The following is a 19,941-nucleotide window of genomic DNA, read 5'->3' as shown; positions in this document are numbered from 1 at the left end:
TCTAAAACACAAGTCTAATCGTGACACTCCTCTGCTTAAAACCTCTTCACTTGCTCCCCACTGCCCTTGGTACAAAGTCCCAAATTGTTAATGTGGCATTCCCTTGTCCACCTGTACTGCTTTACCTGGCACCAGGTTGCCTTTCATACCACCATACTGAACAATCTGAGGTTTCTGGAAAAACTCTGAGTTGACATGTCTAAGTGGAGTACCTTGTCCCTTTGTTCTCACCTGGCTGAGCCTTCCCATCCTTCTAGACGTAGCTCTAGCATCATCATTTCTTCCAAGCCTCCCCCAAACCTCCCTGCACCCTGCCCAACTCAGGCTGAGCTAGAAGCTTCCTTCCCTGGGCTCCCACAGCCCTCTGTTCTTGCTGTTACTAGTTTTTCAAGACTACGTTTCAATTATTTATTTACAGGTCAGTCTCCTTTAACTAGACTGTGAGCTTCTTGACATAAGAATAAGAACAGCTAACATTTATTGAATTCTTATTACGTGGCAGACATGGTTCTACGTGTGTTACATGTGTTAACTTTTTAAATCTTCACAACAATTCTATGTTATCACCTCTGTTTTATAGCTGAGAACACTGAGGCACAGAGAGGTTAAACAATGTGCCCAAGGTCACACAGCTACAAAGCTGCAGAGCTAGAATTTGAACTCAGGAATTCTGGCTCCAAAGCCCACTCTTAACCTCTATAATATAGGGTGCTTGCCCGTCCAGGCAAGGGCATTGCTGTTGTCACGTGGGGAATGAATGAATGAATGAACGAACGAGGGCTATCTCCACACTGTCTAGATCTAAGGGACAAACAACTGGCACAGTAGGGCCACCAAGCACTGGCCCAGCTCACAAGCACTGTTTACAAACAGGGGTTCTTTGGGCCTGACAATTACATATCCTGCTTTTCCTTATCTCATGTAAAGCTAAGCCAAGAGGGAAGGCGCCCAGCCCAGAGTGACTACCCTCTTCTTCACTGCTCTCAAAACCAAGCAAAGCCAACCGGTTTCCTCCAGTGACTTAATACAGAGCAAAGTCTATCTTGACAGCGAAGGCGGCTGTCATCTCTTCCTTCCGCCAACAAACAGGGATCAAACCTAGGAAGCGGGGGTGGAGAGTACTCGGCGTCGGGAATCCCGATGCCCCCATCTACTGGCTGGAAGGTGGTGCCAAGCGGCGTGGGAATGGGCGGGCCTGAGAGGGCACAGCAGGTGAAACACTGACCAAAGCAGTAGGCTCTCTCCTTGGAAAAGGCCGGCCAAACGTAGCACCGGCAGGCAGATAGCTCTGACCCGCACCTTAACACCTCCCGGGATTCGAAAATTCCTCAGCAGCGATGGTGCCCGTGCCAACGGGTGAGGGCTCCTGGAGGAAGCCCGGGCTGGTCCTATCTGGGGACTCGTTTCAACTTTCATGTCCTTCTCGGGATCAGGGGGCAGCGTGGAGAGGCAGAGGGTGTCTCTTGGGGAAAACCTGGCTGGTTCAAATCCGGCGCCTTCACTGACTGGCCGAGTGACTCCTGGCAAGGCTGGCAGTGCCACCTCCCAGGGCTGCGGCGGGACCGAGACTCCCCGCAGCCACCGGGTAACCGGCGCGCAGGAGCCCCCGCCCCCGCCGCCCGAGAAGCGCAAACCACAGCGGAGGACGGCACAATCGCTGTTGCCATTTCTGTCGCAGCCGGACGGCCTCAGGCTGTCACCCGGGTCCCCGCGCTACGGTCGCTGAGGCCAGCCCCACCAACCCGCACCCCCGGCCCGGCTCCCAGCTCCCGGACCCCTGCCCTCACCTTCCCCCGGTGCTCAGCGCTGCTCGCCCATAGTCCGTAGCCCGGAGCCGGGGCTGCTCGGCGCTCCGTCGCGGGGGGCCGGGGCCGGTCCAGGGGCGTGGGAGCCGCTCACCGTCGCCTCCCGGCGCAGCCGCCCGACCCGCCGCCGCCGCTGCCGCCGCCTCCCTCCATGGCTGCGGCGCCGCCACCTGACAACGGAAGTGACGCACCGCCCCCTCCTCCCGGACGAGCCGCATTCCCGCCCCTTGCCCGTATCTACAGCCCACGGCGCAGGGATTGGGCGCCATCTTGACAATGGGCGGAAGCCTTCAGGCAAGAGTCCAGAATCCGATTGAGGATTGGTTCAGGGTGGGGTCCGAGCCTAAACCTGAGAAACGATTGGACATTGAGACCCTAAGGGGCGGTACTTACCGCTTAGCTATGTCTGCGGTGAGGTGGGGCCGGAGGCACCGCCCCCGCCCCTACTCCACTGAGCCTTGCGTGCCCTACACTCGCCCTCCCGGGTCTGGAGACGTCTGCAGCATTTGAAAGGTCGGCCAGTTGTAGTGTGTTTCTCAGAAAAGTGGCTCTAACTTGACCCCCATTTCTCTGTTTCTGGAGCTTTGTGTGGTGAGCGCTGCCGTGAGGCTCAATCAATGATAGGAATTCCTGTCATAGCCCTCACAATTCATTTCCCTCGGGGGCCCTCGCTTTTGTAGAAACCACGCTTCAATTTGAAGATCCTTAGAGTCTCGACCAGGGAGGTTAACAGTGAAGAGTTCCTGTTAGCGATTCCAGCCACCTAACCTCAGCCCCTCCTGCTGCAGTTTCGGTCCCTTTCTCCTCCTCCTCCAGCAACCACGCCCTCCATGATTCAGCTTCTTGAACCGGCAGATGAGCCCTTTAAAAGGATTGCATCAGTCTGGTGACTCACTGGGGCCCTCTGAGAGCCTGGCTTCCCTCCGCTGGCATGCAGAAGCAGCTAGAAGGGCTCCGTGGTGGCAGCACCAGCCACCATGGGCCCACTCCTTTGTCTTCCAGGTGTGAGCCAGGGTGCTTGTTGCATATGACTGTCTAACCCCCGGGTGTCTTTCCAGCTGTGTCATTTCTGTATCCATGTGGGCACACGTGTCCAAGCCTGTGTGCACACTGCTGGATTTTCCTAGGGTGTGTGGCCAGGCACTTACGTGTATGCACGCATTTGTCATCTCCACACAGGCAGTGCCAGGACGTGAGAGTTGGTGTGAGTCTGGCTGCTTCCTCCTGTGTCCATCTCTTTGTCTCTGAATGCCTAGTGCACACTGAGCTGATGGGACTGAATAACAGTAGTAATCGAAACAGCTCCAGTATTATGTCACACACTGTGTTAAGCACTTTAGAGACATCAGCGTTAAGGAGTCTGTTCACAGATGAAGCAGCTAGAGCTCTGAGAGGGGAAGTAAACTGTCCAAAGACACATACAGCTAATAATGGCAGGGCTGTGATTTGAACCAAGTCTGACAGATTCCGAAAAGGCTGGATTTGAGTACTTGCTGTGTCCCTTACAAGCTGAGTGACTGTGTGCAAGTTATCCCCATCTGTCAACATAGGGATAACACTTCGTGGGATCACTGTGAGGATCCAGTGAGTGTGGAAAGGGCTTTTCACGGGACCTGGCGAATAAGAGTGTTCCTGCTCCTCTCAGTTACCGAGGTTCAGTGCAGTGGGGGACCGAAAGTCAGGCACAAAGAAGCGGGGCCCAGCCCCCCAAGCTCCTCTCTCTGACAAAGTGAAAAGCCTAGGGATTCCGGAAGCCCTGACTGACAGGAATGAGTGTTGGGTTTTCCAGAGCTCTAATTATCAGCTAGATGAATCACTTAGAGCTGACACCACCATCCCCACCCCCAGGAGGCTCTCAGCCAATTCAAAATATAGAATTTTAACAAAGAGGAGGAGGAGGAAGAGAAAGAGAGGAGTAGGAGAGGTAATGAATAGAAAGGAAAGGTGCCAGCCAGAGGAAATGAAAAACTGTCACCAGGACACCGACAGGAGGAGACCGCTGCATCACACACGCACGGTGACATACTCTCCTGCTGGCTCTCCAACTCTGGGCATGCTGGCAGACGTCGCTGCCATAACAAAGTGACGCCTGTCACAACAGCATGAGATGGTTGCTTGAGGATGTACCAGCAGATCTGCCTGTTACAGAAGGAGAGGAGGAGACATTCAACCCTGGGGAGCTTCCTCAGGCTTCTGGAACCCAGCAAACCCTTCCTACTGGCTGACTTCTGACTTCTCTTTGTGGCCAAGCCCCTAGACCCAAGGTATGGCAAGTTCCGAGTGCCAGGCCCACACCTGATGGCTGGGTACCACCACTGTGAGCAGAGGTGCTGCTTATGTTACCCGGTTACCAGCATCAGGAGGGCTGGGAGGCAGAATGGTGTCGTGCAGTAGTAAAGATCATGGAGTTTCAGGCATACAGACCTGAGTTCAAATCCCCACATTCCTCTTCACTGGCTCTTCGACCTTGAGCAAGTCACGTCACCTCTCTGGGCCTGTTTGTTCACCTGTAAAATGGGGCTACTAGTATAAACCTCCAGGGTTGTTGTAATGATGAAATGAGATGATTCATTCATTCCACAAAGATTTAAGGAGTGCCTGCTATGTGCAGAGCACTGAGCTGGATGCTAGAGACCCAGTGGGACCAAACAGACCACAGTTCTGCCCTCCTGGAGCACATAGAGCCCCTGGCACAGGGCCTGGCACACAGTGAGATTCAACAAGCAGTAGCTATCTGTGATGACCATCTTGGCATTCTGCCATTACCTTAATCACAGGACCTGGCAGATGCCTCCACCTTCCCCCTGAGGAAAGTGGACCTCAGTTTCCTCAATTGTAAAACGACAGAGTTGGATTGGATCAGTGATTCCCAACCGTCTCACCTCGAAGGCTTCTTTTAGTATTTTCCATCCACATGAGCCACATATCTGGTAAGATTTTGTCTCCCGTACAACCTGCATCAAGTCATTTCTTCCTTTTTATTCATTACAGCCTCATATTACAGCCATAAGAGCTTGTGATCAGGAGGAGCAAGCCAGTGTGACCGCCACGCTGTTGGTGTAACTCCAGCCTGAAGCAGAGACCAAACTAGCTTGGGTAACCTTCACATACCGTGTGCTGTTTCTCTGGGTCCCTATGGAACACTGATAAGAACTCAAGGGACTCCTGCTGCCCTCAGGGACCCTTCAGTTGGGGATGCCAGACTGGAACTCACTGAACTGGATGCTCTCCTGCAAGTCCCATCCAGCTGAGAGCTGGAGATGTCACATCACTCGTGTGGCCCCCCAAAGAGATCTGAACTTCAAGCCATAGGCCACCCAGCTCTGGGAGTCTCCTCCCCCAAATGAGAGAGCATCCTGTACTCTTCTCTCCAAGGCTCGGAGGGGAGGGAGATGAGGGGGCATGCCATCCCACCTGAGCACTCAGAATTCCAGGGGGCTCAGTCAGCAACTGGGATCCCCACATCGGTGTATGTGCGGGCTTGAACAAAGGCTGCAGCAATGAGCACAAAACCCAAACTCCGATGGGACGATGACATTTTGAAATATGTTTTTCGTCTTTTCCTTGGTGTCCCTCCACCCTTCCCTTGTGCAGGTAGTTAGGTTACTCTGCATACATTACTCCAGGAAACAAATGATACGACAGAATGCAGAGTTCATTTTTTGCTTCTGAATTCCAAGAGGCTTGCCTTCAGGGAGGAATGGAAAGAATATCTGTGCAGATCCAAATTTAGAAAACTGTAACAGGGGGGATCTGGGAGACTGAGACTTTAGGGGGCAGTGCCTGAGAATAGAGAAGCTTCTCCTCAGCCTCTGAGCTAGAGGGCATCAGGGCCCAGGAAGCAGGAAGAGTTGTGCTCCTTTTCTTGGTGGAGCACCAAGAAGTAATAAAACCCTCTGAAGAAACAGCTGTGTGCTGCACTGGGGCAAACAGCGGGGCCTAACTAACCCAAGACCCTAGGAATTTCCTGGGCCTGAGTGGCCTGGAAAAAGTAGAGTAAGAATCTGAATACTGAGAGGGGGATGGGTCAGGAAGGAGCAACTCAGCAGCATCCTGAGCAGGCTGAAGACAGAAAACCAGTACAAAACTAGGACATCTCAGGGGATGCTAGTGTGACTGGATCAGACACCATCAGATCAGAGTACCTTGCCCAAGCTTTGGCATCTTCAGAGGAAGTGCCCTAGAATTCAACCAATTCTGAGGAAAGTGACGGGGAACTCTGAATTGACTGCAATTACGTTTCTGCCACTCTGGCTGAGTGAAGCCAAATATGAATTCAGTTGAGTTAGAGAAAATTCAATTTATATTTCTTACACACCTGAAAATGGAACCAGCTATACTGCTTATCCACAAGGCCCTGTATCATTTGCCTCACCCCCTTCCCATTTCTCCTGCCTCCCTCCCCTCTGTCAACAGTCACAAGGGTATTCTGATATTGCCCCCAACCCCCAAGCTTTCTCACCTCAGGACCTTTGCACTGGCGATTTCCTCTGCCTCCCTTGGCCCTTTATTTTTATTTTTTATTTTTTTGTGTGGTACGCGGGCCTCTCACTGTTGTGGCCTCTCCCGTTGCGGAGCACAGGCTCCAGACGCACAGGCTCAGTGGCCATGGCTCACGGGCCCAGCTGCTCCGCGGCATATGGGATCCTCCCGGACCGGGACATGAACCTGTGTCCCCTGCATCAGCAGGCAGACTCGCAACCACTGCGCCACCAGGGAAGCCCCCTTGGCTCTTTAAATGATAGGCTCCTTCTCAGTTTTTTTTTTTTTTTCTTTCTCTTTTTATTAATTTTCATTGGAGTATAGTTGCTTTACAATGTTGTGTTAGTTTCTGCTGTATACCAAAGTCAATCAGCTATATGTATACGTATATCCCCTCTTTTTTGGATTTCCTTCCTATTTAGGTCACTACAGAGCACTGCGTAGAGTTCCCTGTGCTATACAGTAGGTTCTCATTAGTTATCTATTTTATACATAGTAGTGTATATATGTCAATCCCAATCTCCCAATTTATCCCACCCCCCTTCTCAGTTTTTCTTCAGTCCATACTTTCTGAAATAAAACCACCTATTTTCTCTCAAAGGGCCCTGTTTATTTCCTTCATGATGCCTGTATGTTTACTTTTGTTAGTCTCCCCCCTCCAAAATGTCAGCTCCCTGAGAGCAGGACCTCTGTCTCTCTTGATGTTCCCTCAGTAGCTAGCACAGTGACTCAAATTACTTGTGGAATGAATGACCCGTGGCTTGCTATAGCTTGGCGGGCACTGAGCTCCCTCCACCCCTCCACCTGGGCCCCTGCCAGCCTTTCCCAGCAACCCAGGACCAGATGCCAAGACCCATAACCTTGGGGCTTGGACACTTAGCTGTGCTCTACCCCAGGGACTCGGCATGAGTGTGTCTCAGTGGACCCTGGTTCCCTCCCTCCCACCTGTCCTCCCAGTGCCTTGCCTCAGAACCATACAGACCCGCTGGCATCTGTGCACAACGCTTATGGAACATGTCCAGAGCCCCTCTTCCCAGCAACCCGTGCTAGCCCAACCGCTTTGCTCCCTGGCCTGGGGGCTCTTCCTTGCTCTGCTCCCGATGTAAAAGCCTCAGACCTAGACCTCTCCTCTATCCTTAGGCCAAACTCCCAGCATGAGACCTCTTCAAGTTTGGGGGCATCTGCAGACACGTGGGAAATGTCTGCAAGGGAGGCTGTGTGTGCACTTCCCTCCGGTTCATCATTTACCAGAAGGGGTGGCTCTCTCCCCACAGGCTTTGAGAACATGGACATTTCCACAGTGAGGAACTCCTTTCTGTGCCTGCCCTCTGGTTTCTTTTACCAGCAGTCTTCTTGTGCTGCTCCCCTTAACTCTAGCTGTCAAAGGGGCCTGGAAACTCAGAGAAGTGGTTTTCTCCCTGCTACGACCCAGTGTTCTCTCCGGAAGGCAAAGGGCAGAGTCTAAGGGCCTTCTGGGGCCTCTGGGAAATGAAGTAAATACAATAGGCAGAAGATTCATGGTGGGTGGGTGGGTGTTGATAATGCAGATTCTCGGGTTCCAGGTTCTGTTTCAAATCTGGGGAGCCAGGAAGGTGGCTCTTCTAGACCCATCTCAGTTGGTTCTGATGAGGTGGTCCAGGGCCAACACTTGGACAGACTGGGCTAGAATGTGAATGCAGTGACCGTGGGATGCCAGCGCCCAAATGAACACTCCTCTCCAAACTCCCTCAGGAAATGATTACCTCCTCTGCTAGATTCTAAGCCCCTCTCCAGAAGGGACCAAAGCTTATTGGACAATGCGTGCTCAGCAGAAGGCCTGGCACATGGCAGCTGCTGTGGACGTTTGTTTGATGAAGACAAACTCTCTGGTTCCAGAGGACAGAGCCGCTTTTACCGAGATGGTGGCAGGGCTGGTATGGCTGCAAGGCAGCTACAACAAAGGCTGGGGTTCTAACCCTGAGAACGCCTTCTTCCCTGAAGACCCAATGAGTCTCAGAATCGGAGCCTGATTTCTTGCTGTGGGATGAGCTCCCACACTTGAGGGGAGGGCCCAGGATTACTCCAGCCTCTCCACCTCAGGCAAGAGCAATGAGAGTAACAACCTCTTCAACAGGGCATCGGAACAGAAGAGCCGCTTTCCCCGCGACCAGACTGAAGGCCTCTCCTACATTCTCAAGCTTTGCTGCATATTCGTATCACCTGGGAAACTTAAAAAACAATCCCACCGACCAGGTCACACCTCATACCAAGTCCATCCAAATAGGTGAGGGTGAGATAGGTGATTCCAACGTGCAGCCATGCTTGCGACCCAGCACCCTACGACACGGGACCAACAGGGAGCCCAGCGCAGAGGGGAAAGCATGAGGCACAGTACTTGTTTGCATCCCATTTAGTTTTGTGACAAAAAAACCCACAATTACAAGAGAAATGGGGATGCTCAGGCCGAGCACATTTAATAATCCTCACTGGGAGAGGGTTGAAAACTATTGGACACATCCCCTAAGCCGGTAAATCAGAGATTCAGATAAATAATGATCCAAAGGGGGGACTGTCATCTACCCCAAGGCCACAGAGAGATACCTAGAATTCTGGGTCCCAGGGTGAGTCTGGGAGATGGGACCCTGTGAAAGGCAGCTGTGACAGGTGATGTCTGTCAGATACCAGCTTCTGGGCTGGCCCTGCTCCCTTCCCAGGTTCTGGGCGGGGAGGGAGAGCAGGCTTTGGCTCAGTAGAACTCTGGAGGAACCTGAGTAGGGACCAGGGCTGGCTGAGGGGACAGGCTCACTTATAGTGTTTGGAGGGAAATTCCCGCCGGCCTTTCCCCTTGCCGCCAAAGTTGCGCACCCGATGGATGACCTGCAGCTGCTGCTCAATGGTCGCGGTGATGTTCACATCATCGGGGATGTGGACGTAACGGACATTCCGGCCTGTCACAAAGAGGTCATCCAGCTCGACCTGATGCCCCCAACGGTCCGTGTAGGTGACCTGGGCCAGGCGGATGTTCATGAAAGCATCCACGTTGTCTATGCGTCCGCGGGCCATGCTCTCATCCCGCAGGTCCACGGTGGTGACCTGGCCCTGGAGGCCCTGCAGCAGGACGATCAGGCTGTTCTCGGAGATGGTCCGCTCCTTCACTGAGTGGCTCACTGCCATTCTTCCGCACTGCGGCTGCTCGCTCTGGGAGGGGCACACAGAGGGGAGCTGTGGCAGGCTAGCGGGTGCAGTTGCTAACTCACCTCCACCAGGTTTTGGCACAAAATCCCCAGCCCAGACATCCCCAAGTCTGCCCACCTCCCCAATTTCTGTGTCTATGGAGCACTCTTAGGTGCTTCGGGTACACATCTCATAGAATCCTCACACCTTGCAAGCCAAGGATCACTTATACTCACTTTATAAATGAGGAAAATATGGCCGGGAGAGGTTAAGTCATTTGCCCAAGGTCACACAGGTGATAAGCGGAGGTGCTGGGATTCAAATCCATCGCTGCCTGACTCCAAACCCCACACGAGTGGTTCTGAACCCTCACTGTATGTTAAAATCATCCGCTGAGTTTTTACTTGGCTGCCACACCCCAGAGGTTCTGATTCATTTGGTCAGGGGTGGGGCCCAGGTATCCTAGTTTTTAAAAGCTCCCCAGGTAATTCTAATATGCATCCGAGTTTGAGAACCACTGCTCTAAAGTGTAGTTTACACCCTTGCTACTCAAAGTATGGTCTGTGGACCAGCAGTTTCAGTATCACCCAGGCACTTGTTAGAAATACAGAATCTCCAGGCTTTCCCCAGACCTACTTAGAGAATCTGCATTTTAACGTGACCCCTAGGTCAACCACCAGTTCTCAAACAATCGCCTGCATCAGAATCACCTGGAGAACCTGTTAAAACACAGATTGCTGGGCCCACCTTTCAGTTTCTGACTCAGTCGGTTTGAGGTGGGGCCTAAGAATGGGCACTTCTAAAATATTCTCAGTTGATGCTGATGTTACTGACCTGGGGCGCACTGAGAACGACTGGTCTACAGGATGCTGCCACCATGTAACCAGAAATTTAGATAATTGGTTGAAAACAAGAAATGGTAGCATATACAACACATACGTTTTGAAGGTAGAAAAATGGAGGTTCGACTCCTCACTCCATCCACACTCTGTAAACGTAGGACAGTTACTTAATGTCTCTGAACCTGTTTCCACGTCTACTAAACCATAGGCTAAATGAGGCTAACAAGCTCTCACCACACTGAATGTATTTTCCTTTGCTTTCGATTATGCCCTGATGCTGTATTAATGTAACTTTGTCTTATCTATCCCCCATTTTCAGACCCTGAGTGCAAGTTGGTGGAACTTTCTTTTCTTTCCTTAAGACCTCATTCAGGATACCGAAAGGGCTGTGCAGGGTGGCATTAAGTGTGGCAAGCTACCCATACCACTGACGAGAGGCTAGGAGCTGGGTCGGCCGACTCTAACAACCCCACCCAGGCTTCACCAGGAGTACGTGTCTAAGCAAGGGTTTGGGGCAGCACAGTGACTGCAAAGAGGCAGGTATGGTCTCGAGGACGGGCTCGGCCACTTCCTAGGAGGGCGACCTCGAGCAAGCCACTTGGCTTCTTCAAGCCTGTTAGCCAATCCCTAAAAGGGGGATGGTGATCACCCTTTACTCACAGAGCGTGGGAGTAGGCTTGGGTGAGGAGCTACGCTCAGCAATCGGGAGGAAAACGCTGGCCCCGCTCCCGCCGCCTCCGCGGCTCGTGGCTCCCCAGCGTTCCGCCCCTGGCTCCCGGACCCACCGCGCGCGTTCCTTCCGCTGTCCAGGTGCGCGTCGCCGCCGAAACTAGCGAGCGCCTAGCCAGGCTGCTCCTCTCCCGCGGCCGAACTGAGAAGCCATGGCAACCGAGGGGCCGCTCTGCTCTCCCGGAGCATCGAGAGTGCGGCGGCGCGCAGGGCCCGCGACCCCGCGGCGGGCGCGGAACTACAATCCCCAGAAGGCCTCGCGGGCGCGTGACTCGCGCGCCTGCAGCCGCGGCCTACGTCATTGGATTTTCTCCTATTTTGGAGTCATTCTTCCGTTCAGCGAGTCAGGTCGTCCCTCCTCCGTGGGGCAGTTAGTTCCAGAACCTCCGCGAATACCGAAACCAGGGATGCTCAAGTCCCTTCTATGAAGTGGCGTCGTATAGGAGGGTTCCGCATTCGCGGATACGGAGGGCCGGCTGTATTCATTGAACCTTCACCGTGTGTCGGACACTTTCCCAGGCTCTGGTCGTAGGGGTGACCAAGGAGACAAGCTCCGTGATCTGATGACCCGACCCTTAAATCTACTGGGTGGGGGGAGGCCGGGGAGTCGCCTATGAGAAAAAGAAAATTATGATAAAATTTCTTCTGCGAATTAAAACGGGTCGATGTTATAGTGACTGGGTGACATTTTATTGGACGGTCAGGGGTGTCCTGAGAAGGTGACATTTGCCGTCTGAGTTGAGATGAATTACACGAAGCCAAGCTTGTGAACGCTAGGAGAAGAGCATTGCAATTAGAGGGAACAGTTTGTGCAAAGGACCTGGTGCAAATGAGCTTGACAATTTGGAAAAACGGAAAGGCCAGTAAGACTGGGAAGAGTAGTGTGACAAGAAGTCGGAGAGGAAGGCAACAGCCAGGGTATTTAGGATTTTGCAAGCCAAGGTAAGGCGTTTGGATTTCTGGATTAGGAGTGCAGGCTCTGGAGGCTGTGCCTGGGTTTAAATCTGCCCCTTGTTAACTGTGTGACTTTAGACAAGTTAATTATCCTCTTTGTGCCTCAGGTTTCCTCATCTGTTACTGGAAGTGCAATGACAGGCCATCAAAGGAGAGTGACAAGATCTAATTTACATTTTAAAAGGTCATTCTGTATAGCCTTGGAAAAGCTGCTTATCTTCCTTCAGCCTCAATTTTATTAGAAAAAACAAAACGTGACTAACTCAGAATTGTTTTAAGGTTTGAGTGACCGTCATTAATGTGTGAAAGCACCTGGCACACAGGAGAAGCTCAATAAGAGTTAGGCTAGTGTCATTCCCTTCTCCTCTCATTCACTGGTTTCCACCTTCCCCAGGAGCTTCTCTTTTTACCAGTCATCACAGCTGGTCTCTCCTTATCCTTAAAATTGAAATTGTCTTTCTCCTCCATGCATGCTACTCTTGTTTTCCTACCTTCCACAGTAGAACTTCTCAGGAGAGGCCTCTATATCAGTGGTTCTCCAGTTGCAGTCCCTTTTCCAACTTCATTTCTGTGTGAGACTGGATTTTCTTCATGTACTTCAGCCAAAACAACATAGCACAATGGGCTGAATACAGAAGCAGATATGAGAATCCAACTGTTCTGTTGTGATAGACATAAAAGAGATTTGCAAAACTATAAAGCAGTGTCACTCTTCTCACCATATTTTTGCTTTTGGAAAATATAGTTATTTTTAAATAAAAATATGTTAATGGTTCTGTTGTTATTTAAAAGGGAATTAATATTAAAATTTTAATTTCATATATATGTGATTACCATATATATATATATACACACACATACGCACACGTATATATCCCCCACATAAACAAACACTTTTGGGGATTTTCAATAATTTTTTAAAAAAAATAAATTTATTTATTTATTTTTGGTTGTGTTGGGTCTCCGTTGCTGTGCATGGGCTTTCTCTAGTTGCAGCAAGCGGGGTCTACTCTTCATTGCGGTGTGTGGGCTTCTCATTGTGGGCTTCTCTTGTTGCAGAGCACGGGCTCTAGGCGTGTGGGCTTCAATAGTTGTGGCACGTGGACTCAGTAGTTGTGGCTCACGGGCTCTAGAGCACAGCCTCAGCAGCTGTGGTGCACAGGCCTAGCTGCTCCGCAGCATGTGGGATCTTCCTGGAACAGGGCTCGAACCCGTGTCCCCTGCATTTGCAGGCGGATTCTTAACCACTGCACCACCAGGGAAGTCCCTTCAATAATTTTTTTTTTTTTTTTTTGCAGTACGCGGGCCTCTCACTGTTGTGGCCTCTCCCGTTGCGGAGCACAGGCTCCAGACGTGCAGGCTCAGCGGCCATGGCTTACGGGCCCAGCCGCTCTGCGGCATGTGGGATCTTCCCAGACCGGGGCACGAACCCGTGTCCACTGCACTGGCAGGTGGACTCTCAACCACTGCACCACCAGGGAAGCCCCAATAATTTTTAAGAGTACAAAAGTGTCCTGAGACTGAAAGTTTGAGAACTGCTGCTCTATGCTGAAGGCTTTCACCTACTCACTCACCTCACTGTAATCTGGCTTCTTCTCGAGTATTTTGAGTTCTACTCTCATTAACTTCTCTGAAGAAGGTTACTAATAATTTCCTTGTTCTTAAGAGAACCTCTGTCTCTTTCTTAGTCCTTACTTCCATGATCCTTCTCAGTGATTGACCATACTGACCATTGTCTTCCTTGGTATTTTTTTTTTCCGCCTGGGGCTTTGTATCACTTGGTTTCACCCATTTCTCGGATTGTTTCTTCTCCATCTCTCTTTTTTAAACCCCACTTCATTCTGCTCCCTAAACATGTGTGCTTTTTCTGGGGCTGTATTCCGGGCCCAGCTCTCTTCTTGGTCGAGTATCTCTTTGCCTCCTACTACTATATGCTGAATTTCTTGTCTACATCTCTAGCCTACACTGCTCCACAGAAGACCTCCATTTCCCAACTGTCCGTTGCTTATTCTCACGTGTCACTGGTACTTGGAACTCAGCGTGTCTATAGGACAAGTTCATCAAGTCCTTCCCAAATGAATTGCTACTCTGAATTTTTCTATTTCTGTGGTTGCTACCACCATTTTTCAACTACCCAAGTTGGGCACCTTCAATAAGTTTGACAACTTCTATCATTTCCCGATTCACCCACATCTGTCACAGTCACTGAACTCTGAAGATTCTTTGGAATTTGTCTCCCAGCCCTCACTAGCCTTTTTATTCTGACTGCCACCATTCTAGGTGAGACCCTCTTTTTCTCATTTAATTCATTATAAAAGCCATCTTACTGGTCTTTGTGTCCCATGATCCTTTGCAAACAGATTCAAAGTACAGTTATGATCTTACTTACCTGCTAAGAAAAAAATCAATTCACTAGCAGAATAAAGTTTCCAGTGCTGACATTGATTTGATTCCAACTTACCTTCCAGCTGAATCTCCTTCAGGTTCTCTACCCAAACTCTCCAACCAGTGTTTCTTAAAGTGTGGTCTGGGAACCAGTTGCCTTAAAGTTATCTGGAATGCTTGTTAAACCCAATCCCACACCTACAGACTCAGGAGTGGAGCCCGGGAATCTGCACATCTAACAGTGTACACTACAATTGGAGACCTGCTGCCCTCCTTTCTGGTCAGACTCAGCAACCCCCAGACAAGCCCTGCACTCTTGTCTCTGCCTTTGCTATCCTGCTCCATCTGCCTGGGATCTTCTCTTTTTATCTATAGATGTTAAGTCCAATCCCTCCTTCAAAGGCTAGCTCCATTGCTGTACCTTTCTGAAGTCTTCCCTGATTTCCCCAATTGGGAGTGACGCTGACAGCGTATTGCTTGGTAGATGTTTGCTTGTTGCATGCAGATTCACCATAGTTATTTACGTAAATCTTGCTTCTCCCGCCCATCTCTTGGGTGTTGAGACAGGGAGAAGGTCCTAGGAGGCACAAATGCTTCACCCTACAAATAGCAGTTGCAGGAGGGACTGGTTTTATGAATGGGGATCTGAATGAATTGGTGGCAGTGGGGTGGAAAGAAGGGATGAGTGTTAAAGACTCTGAAGAGAGCTCATCAGAATCCTTGGGGGCTGATTAAATCTGGAGTGTGGTTTGCAGAGGGGGAATCAATGATTTAAATTTTAACACTGGGTATCCAGAGAGGTGGTGGTCCGTTGATAGAAATAAGAGGGTTGGGGGGTCATGCCTGTGGAGGGTATCTCATTTTTTTGGCTACTCAGGCACCGAACTCCTTTCCCATTTGGGGAAATCTGACATTCTATGAATTTCAGTGGGAGGTGAGGTTCTGCTTCCCACTCCAGATGACTTAAAGGCCTTGTCAGGTATGGCATGGGCTTGTGACATAAACTCAGGCATTATCAGGTTCTAAATCTGGAGCAAGTGACATGAACCAGCAGGAACTGATTAGGCTCCATCCTGGCGTCTGCGTCATCCAGTGCCTCATTCCTGGGAGTGCTGCTGGTGCTGGAGTGCTTTCCTATGCTGCCTGCCCTTCCTCGGTTCCTGGCCATTTCCCATGGTCCTTCAGTCTTCCTGACAACTGTGAGCTGCCTGGAGCCCTTTCAGTAGATTCCTTCTCTACCTAAGTAGCCAGAATTAGTTCCAATTTTTTTTGCAACCTCAAACCCAGACAAGTGTCCACTTGAATTGAGTTCAAGAGCCTTGGATTTCCCTGTTCACAGAATCCTGAGAGTTAGGGCTGTTCCCAGGTCACCTGCTCCAACTTACCACCCAGGGTCCAAATCCCCACTCCACCCTGCCCCCCGCAGATCCCCCCCCCCCCGTAACCATTGCCCGAGACTCCAGTGACCAGCAACTCACTCCTGTGCCAGCTGTTTTACTCCATTGTTGAGAAGTTTGGGGTAACTTCTACCCATCACTTCTGGTTCTGTTCTATGGAGAACTGTCTTATTTTGTATTATATTTAAGAAGTTTCTTCATGCCTTTCAAAAGTGAAATAAATGTCCTGAATAAATAAAAATGATGTCAGTGTTAGACACTAAGCTTAGGGTGATGGAGCATCTCAGGGAAAGTGAGTCTGCAGTCAAGGTGAGGCGGGGGATACAGAGATTTGTGAGTTAATAGTACTGGTTGAAAATAATGGCCTCTCTGAAAAAAGGGATGCAAAACAATTTGCAGAAGAATGCAAACTAAGCACTGCAGGGCACATAAAACATTTGGTCAGCACTGGGGCAAGAGCGCTGGGGTGAGGATAAGGGATAGGGTAAAGGTGAGAAATGGAGTGGGAGAGAGAGATGAGGTGAGAGTGAGGATGGGGGTGGGGGAAAACGCCAGGGATGAAATAAGGATCCTCCAGCAGTTGCCCTGGCTGTTCTGACAGACTTATAAACGGCTACATTAATGCCTGCATCAAAGACGGGCCATCCTCGATCAGAAGCCACCGAGGGAGAGAGGGGAAGTGTGGTCAGAAATCAGTAGGATTTGGGACTTGCCTGGTGGTCCAGTGATTAAGACTCCGCACTTCCACTGCAGGGGGCACGGGTTCGATCCCTGGTCGGGGAACTAAGATCCTGCAAGTGGGCCTGGCGTGGCTGGTGGGGTGCGGGAAAGAAAAGAAATTAGTAGGATTGGAGCCCCCAAGGCCAAGGGTGAGAGAGTTTTAGGAAGAAAAGGGTCTTGAGCAGGGCCAAGGAGGATGGGGAGCAGAGAAGGTGGTGGGGTCCAGCAAAGCTGAGGCCAGGAGACTTGAGAAGGGACCTACCTGTGTAGTGACAGGAGCTATGCGGAGCAGGAGGGAGGAAGGCGAGGCAGCTCGGAAGCCTGTAGAGCTGGTGAGTGAGCTGAGGAGGCCCTGGAGGAGCCTGCCCAGGCGGGCCGTGGGTTGGACCGAGGAGCTCCCCAGCTGCCATTTGGTGAACTTTAAAAAACATTTAATGAATGAATGAATGAATGCATTTATATTTGACTGCGTTGGGTCTTCGTTGCTGCGCGGGGGCTTTCTCCAGTTGCGGTGAGCGGGGGCTACTCTCCCTTGCCGTGTGCAGACTTCTCATGACGGTGGCTTCTCTTGTTGCGGAGCACGGGCTCTAGGCACGAGGGCTTCAGTAGTTGTGGCTCGCGGGCTCAAGACCGCAGGCTCAGTAGTTGTGGCGCACAGTCTCAGTTGGTCTGAGGCACGTAGGATCTTCCCGGACCAGGGATGGAACCTGTATCCCCTGCAGTGGCAGTTGGATTCTTAACCACTGCACCACCAGGGAAGTCCCTGGTGAACTTCTGAGGTGCAGAAAGGGGTCTGGGTAGGGAAAAAGAGATAAAAGATGTGGTGAGGTAGAGAGGAGAGGCGAGGGAGGGCATCTGACACAGGTATTATCTTCTCAGTTGTAACTGAAGCTGAGAGGCCTTCTGGATATCCAGAAAACCCAAGTCAAGCATCCTTGACCATCCCCTTGAATACCTGAAAAAAAAGTCAGCCCCTGGGGAATTTTATAAAGAGCAGGAGGGTGGAATGATCTGAAGCCAATGTGCATGTCTAGGATTTAGGAGTCTTGGGTCTGCCCCCAGCTCTATAAAGCTTTGTTTATAATACTTATTTTATCCTTTGTGTGTTTTAAAGTTGTATGTATCAAGTAACCCTAAAATAAAGAGAAACAATATATGAAGTTTATAGACAGTGGTTTTGGATGAATTATGGAAGAGATGGGAATTTAAACAACTTCCTTTATTGTAATTTCAGCTGTCTCTGTGACTTTCAAGAAGTCACTTTTAGTTTTTTCCTCTTATTTTTCTCCCAGGATACAGGACTAGTGTTAATGACCCACCCTGGCAGGTCCTTCACCTTCATAATGAAATTAAAAAAAAAAAAAAAAAAGCCACACCTAGTGGTGTGGCCTCACTAGGCCTAATGCAGCTGGGGTTTCCTGTGGTTCTGGGAACTAACAGAGAAGGTAGTGTTATTTTTGACATCAGAGGAGTGACTAGCCAGAAACAAAAAGAACACAGCGTGTGTATGTGGGGTGGTGGTGGGGTGTTAAGGGGATCAAGTAATCCAGAATAATCTCCATCGGCCCTTGGAACGCATCTTGACATTCTCATCTGGAGAGAGGTGGCTATGATCTGAGAATTTACTTCACGTTGAATCATGAAACTGGGCAGGGAAGATTCAACTGTGAAGAGGGTTCTCCAGTCCAGTCCCTTGAAAACACTTCTTTTCACTCCCTCTGCTGCCAGATGTCCAGGGATTTGGCAGCTGACGAGGAGTTTTCCAGGGCATAATTCAAAGGGAGGACGGGGGAGGTAAACAGTGTATCCGTTTTTGGATTTTAATTTGGGTCTTTACGATTCGGTATTATGCTAATATATATATATTTTTTTTCCCCCTAAAATTTGCATTTGTCTTTCTGTGGTTTCCTGCGGCTTGAGTTGGTCTCCATGGATGTAAACCAGAGTGACAAAACAGGTGGAAGAGGATGAGAGAATCTGATCCTGTTCAGACTTGGGGGATCTCCAGGATCTGGTTATGATGTTTGAATTTGTTTCTCGCCTACCAGGATCTGGTTCTAAGGAAAAAAGTGAGTTTATCTTTTAAAATTGTTACATACTTATGTGGACTGCATGGGATGACTTTCATCCTAGAACTAAGGGCTAAATACATTTCCTCCGTTTTTTCTTCCCCTTCACTCTCAATTTTTATTACATCTTTCTTCTGGGAGCCATTAAAGTACTTTTGTTCAGAAGGCTTTTCTACAATTTTTTTTTTTTTTTTTTTTTTTTTTTTTAACGTGGGCCTCTCACGGTTGTGGTCTCTCCCGTTGCGGAGCACGGGCTCCGGACGCGCAGGCCCAGCGGCCATGGCTCACGGGCCCAGCCGCTCCGCGGCATGTGGGATCTTCCCAGACCGGGCCACGAACTCGCGTCCCCTGCATCGGCAGGCGGACTCTCAACCACTGCGCCACCAGGGAAGCCCGGAAGGCTTTTCTAGAGCTTTGCCTTGCAATGTTCTACAGGGCCTTCCAACACTATGATAAGAACAAGAGCAGGACAGTTTAAAACTTAGTTGAGAAGAGGTAAGTCACAGAATTGCTGGAAGAGAGCAGATATAACTCCCAAAGCATGGAGTGGGGTGGGGGATTGTGGCGTGGGTAAAATTCCAGTTCTCAGACCCCCACCTGGGGCAGGGCCTAAGAATCTGTAAAGTCAGCAACTTAGCTGGGGCAAGCTGGCTTTGAGTCAATGAACTAGTTCTTTTCCTTTCTTACAGATGAGAGAACTGAGGCTCGGTGAGGGTAACTGCCTAAGACGCCGTGGTGAATTTGGGGAAGGGGTGGGGACCACGGTATGCCTTCCCTCGGAGCGCATTGGGCACTGTTGTGTGACACCCTCAGACCCCGTGGCCTGGTGTTAAGTGAACAATGATGCCTTGTCAGTACTCAGTCCACATTCTTGCCAGAGTAATCCTTGCCGTCTCTTTCCTTTGCTCCCTCCCGACTCCCCTGCTTTCTCTGGGTACCCTGAACCACCATGCAGATAAACTTGTTTTTCTCAACATTTGTGCAAGTCTAGAGACATGAAACTCAAAGACTGCCTCATCACCAGGCTGCCTTACCTGGTGTACCTGTATCTTGTTTATTCACTGAGAGAACAGATAGGTTTGAAATCATCAGCACGGCTCTGGGATAGGTGGAGGGAGGAGGCTGCTTCTCAGCAGCCCGTGGCCCACCTCCAAGGCCCCAGGACAAGCTCGGAGCAGACAGTGAAATTCAGGTTTGTGGCAGTGCGGTGGCAGCCAGACCTAGGACAGAGCCTTCCCCTTCACTTGTCATCCAGTCAGGCCACCCCAACTGGTGGCCAGATTGCTTAAAAGAGACTACAACGGAAGGCACTTTGTAAGCCTGTAAGAAGCAGCTTACACAGCACGGTGTGCTTCTCTTCCTCAGCGGACCTTCTGGGGGCTTTTGGTGGGTAAGAAAGAGTCAC

The 19,941-nt window shown here is 50.4% G+C and overlaps 2 protein-coding genes across 6 annotated transcripts in view; both read right to left on the bottom strand.

The window, feature by feature from the left end:
* The window catches only part of STK40 (serine/threonine kinase 40), a 37,431-nt gene extending 35,468 nt beyond the window's left edge, over positions 1–1,963 (bottom strand). For 3 of the 5 annotated variants that reach the window (XM_067011392.1, XM_059047132.2, XM_059047210.2), the window contains exon 1: positions 1,788–1,963. The gene's annotated coding sequence lies outside the window, so the exon portion shown is untranslated. The remainder of the gene's footprint in view (positions 1–1,787) is intronic. The other 2 variants (XR_010836208.1, XM_059047123.2) reach the window with 1 other exon arrangement.
* Positions 1,964–8,715: 6,752 nt separating this feature from the next.
* Positions 8,716–12,625, bottom strand: LSM10 (LSM10, U7 small nuclear RNA associated). Its single transcript, XM_059047396.2, has 3 exons — positions 12,457–12,625; positions 10,943–11,622; positions 8,716–9,464 (listed from the first exon to the last, which is right to left on the bottom strand). Exon 3 carries the CDS (start codon positions 9,438–9,440, stop codon positions 9,069–9,071), a length of 372 nt encoding a protein of 123 aa, XP_058903379.1. The 5' UTR covers positions 9,441–9,464; positions 10,943–11,622; positions 12,457–12,625; the 3' UTR covers positions 8,716–9,068.
* Between the last annotated feature and the right edge of the window lie 7,316 nt (positions 12,626–19,941).

The sequence above is a fragment of the Kogia breviceps genome, chromosome 1 (genome assembly GCF_026419965.1).
Source record: "Kogia breviceps isolate mKogBre1 chromosome 1, mKogBre1 haplotype 1, whole genome shotgun sequence".
NCBI lineage: Eukaryota > Metazoa > Chordata > Mammalia > Artiodactyla > Physeteridae > Kogia > Kogia breviceps.
Note: the sequence above shows the minus strand (reverse complement) of the source record. Positions and strands in the feature narration are given on the sequence as shown.

Bases quoted from the DNA above. Each gene is read 5' to 3' on its own strand.
- LSM10 (XM_059047396.2), bottom strand. From the start codon at position 9,440: ATGGCAGTGAGCCACTCAGTGAAGGAGCGGACCATCTCCGAGAACAGC.